The sequence below is a fragment of the Prunus avium genome, chromosome 8 (genome assembly GCF_965620075.1).
Source record: "Prunus avium chromosome 8, drPruAviu1.hap1.1, whole genome shotgun sequence".
NCBI classification, from domain to species: Eukaryota; Viridiplantae; Streptophyta; class Magnoliopsida; order Rosales; family Rosaceae; genus Prunus; species Prunus avium.
Genome location: NC_142291.1, coordinates 10,942,249 through 10,945,457, shown reverse-complemented (window position 1 = coordinate 10,945,457; position 3,209 = coordinate 10,942,249). Strand labels below are relative to the sequence as shown.

The following is a 3,209-nucleotide window of genomic DNA, read 5'->3' as shown; positions in this document are numbered from 1 at the left end:
CTCATGCGTGAATTCTGCCATATTAATGGCTGGATTCTGCACAATGAGTTTCCTTTCTTCCCAATATATCAACAATCTTTTTGTAATGGATCGGATTGTTGCAGCTCGATCCTTTTCCTGTTGATTGGGACTAAACATCGGAGTTCTGGAGGTTCAGAACAAAAGGCCTATTCCAGTCTTCTAGAGAACTGGCCAGACCGTCTTCAATGAGCCTTTGGACCGTGACACCATGAGGGCGGCCGTTCTGGTTGACTCCAAAGAAAGTGAAAGGACCAAGGTCATCATGATAGTATCTTGCCTCAAAACACATGGCAGAAGGCAGAAATGGCCGTGGATCGGCCACTACTATCTCCATGTAACCTTCTTCATGCCAAAGAGCTAGCTGCTGATGCAGAGTAGAAGGAACGCAGAGGCTTTGGTGAATCCAGTCTCTTCCGAGTAATGCATTATAGGTAGTAGAAGTAGTGTCCACCACAAAGAATGCAATTTTCAGCTTTTTGGTTCCAACAATGACATCTACGTCCAGAATTCCATGAGTCTTAGTGATGCCCCCAGCAAAGTTGGTGACGGTCAAACGTGTTGGAATTAGATCCTTCTCTGTTCTGCCCATCTTGCTCAGCAATCTGTGCGGTAGAAGATTGATGGCTGCCCCTCCATCTACCATTACCTTGGAAATAGGAATGCCTCCAAAGTTTGCGGTTATGAATAGAGGCCTGAGGTGATTGGCCATTTCCCTGGTTGACTTGGAGAAAAAGAGCTGTTCTGCAGCTGGTTTCATGGTGGTTTCGCCTGTTCTGGCAGCAGGCACTTGCTGTTCTGGCGCTTCTTCTACTTCCGCCAGTCTGCACTCGAAGCTTTCTTGCGAGAGTACGTCTCCCTCCAGAGTGCTTCCTTGTCCCTCTGCTGCCCTGAATCTCTCCGATAGGATAAATACCATGTTAATGCCAAGATCACCTTGCAACAAGTTCTCCAATTCTGCCCCAAAGGCTTCGGTTTCTTCATCTAGCCCTCCGTCATACTCCATTTCTTCTGTCCAGTCTCCTTGTTCTCCTGTCTCGAGGAAACCAGTTTGATCCTCTGCGGATGGCTCATAGTCCAACTGTTCCTCCTCGTTTTCTTCAGTCCAGCCTTGTTGTTCTTTTTCTGGAACAGGTTCTGGCCCTTCTTGTACTTGTTGAAATTTGGGTTGATCGGCTGGGGATGACGTTGAACAGATGAACGGTTCTGTCTTTATCAGCTTTTGGGATTTATGTCCTGTCTGTTCTGCCTGAAGAATTGCTGCTGGATTTTCTCTACTTCTGGCATAATTTGGCTCTGTCAACACCTATGCATCTTTCCTGTTTCTAAGGAAGGTGGAATATTGCCTCTGAACTCTTCTTTTCTGAGTTCTGGTTAATTCCAAGGTTGGTCTGCCGCTTTTTCCAACGGAATACCATCTTCCCTCTATGATAGTTGCTAAGGGCTTGTCATTTCCTGGCATCTTAATTGGTATCTCCCTCTTAGGGTGCTCTGGGATTCTTCTGTTGGGCTGATCTGGCCTAAGATAATCCCTTTGTCTGACTCTGTTTCTGGAAGGAATCGGAGCTAGGCCTTGCTGGTGCGACGTTCCAATCCGGTCAAACACGCTGTGTGTGGGCTGTTTCTGCCTGTCCAGAGTAACTTCTAACTCACTTTCACACTTGCATTTACTGCGTAGTACTATCCCAGCCGAGATGGTCGCCTTTGGCCTTTGGAAATTTTCGTTTGTAGTTCTCCTGTTCCTGCTGGAACTGGCATTTTCCCTTCATTCTGGCCAATTTAGATTGACCATGTTAACTTGGGGCTGGGGAAAAGGATCTGTCGTAACTGAGGGTGGTTTTTTTGCTAGTTTCAATCTCCCTGCAGTTATTCCTTCTTGTATGACATCTCTGAAAACGACACAACTGTTGGTGGAGTGGTTCCAAGAATTGTGCCATCTGCAATACTGCCTGCCCTTAAGCTCCTCTGGTTTGGGTAGCTTGTGAGGCGTCTCTATTGCCTTTTCCGCCAGCATCTCATCGAACAAAGCATCGACTTTGGTCAGGTCGAAAGAGTAGACCTTGCTCTGTGTTGGTTTGTTTGGAACAAATCCTCCTGTGAATGGTGGCGGCTTCTGGTCCTTTGGTGGCTTTGTAAGAGCTTTGCAGCTGATAGGATGCTTTAACTTTGCCATTTCTGCCACTGCAATCTCTCTTTCTTCCGATCCCTCTGTATCTTCTTCTGACTCTACCTCAATCAAATGGATTGAAGAAGAAGGGGACTTGTAGTATGTACCTTTGGAAGAGTTCCTCTTCTGCTGTTCCTCCCTTAGCAGTTCCTCATATTTGGATGCATTATCTGCCAGTTCTGCCAGATCTCCGAATAGCATCCCATCGAATCTTTTCCTCAAAGAAATCTTAAGGGAGGTTTGAGCCATCTGAATGAAGTGCCTTTCTTCCATAGGGATTCGGCACTTCATCTTGAGCTTTCTAAACCTGGTTATGAAATCCTGGGCAGGTTCATCTTCGCTTTGCTTGAGAGCGGCAAGATCACTGATGGTGACTTCTGGCTGAATCCTGAAATAGTAATCATGGAAAACGTTTTCCATTTGCTCCCAGGTCTGAACAGAATTGGCTGGCAGACTGGTATACCAGGTGAAAGCCTGTCCGGAGAGAGAATTCCCAAAAAGCCTTAGCTTTAACAGAGGATTATTCTTTATAGCTATGCACTGGACAGAAAATCTGCCTATGTGCTCAACCGACGAAGCATGAGGATCTTCTCCGTTAAATAAGGTGAAGTTTGGTACTTTGAAACCTGCAGGTAAAGGAATCTGGTCTATGTAAGCCGGGTACGGCTTTCTGTAGGTAGGCCTTTCTCCTCTCCTGGCCTCCGGCTCTATCATTTCTCTGATCATTCTCTGTAGTGCCCCCATGTCATTCAAAGCATTGACAGGACGTGGGTTTGGTCCCTGTTCTGGTTGATCATGATCAAACCTGTGCTCTATTCTGTATGGTCGGGGCAGAGCTTCCTCCCTGTGTTATTCCTCTTCTTCAATCTCCAGATGGTTTCTCCGATTTGCCCCCGGTCTGTTCCTGTCATTGTTGGCAAAAGGGTTAATTCCCCCTCTACCTCTCCTGCCCCTTGCTAGTGGAGGAAATGGATTAGGGTCCATTCTTCTTGGTCTATAAGGTGGCACAGCTGGCGCCTCAGGC

The 3,209-nt window shown here is 46.7% G+C and overlaps 1 protein-coding gene across 1 annotated transcript; it reads right to left on the bottom strand.

Annotated features, from left to right (window-relative positions):
- Nucleotides 1-1,783: 1,783 nt before the first annotated feature.
- LOC110752720 (uncharacterized) lies at nt 1,784-2,929 on the bottom strand. Its single transcript, XM_021953439.2, has one exon. It carries the CDS (start codon nt 2,927-2,929, stop codon nt 1,784-1,786), a length of 1,146 nt encoding a protein of 381 aa, XP_021809131.2.
- Between the last annotated feature and the right edge of the window lie 280 nt (nt 2,930-3,209).

Excerpts from the sequence above, each read along its gene's own strand:
- LOC110752720 (XM_021953439.2), bottom strand. The coding sequence starts at position 2,929 with ATGGGGGCACTACAGAGAATGATCAGAGAAATGATAGAGCCGGAGGCC.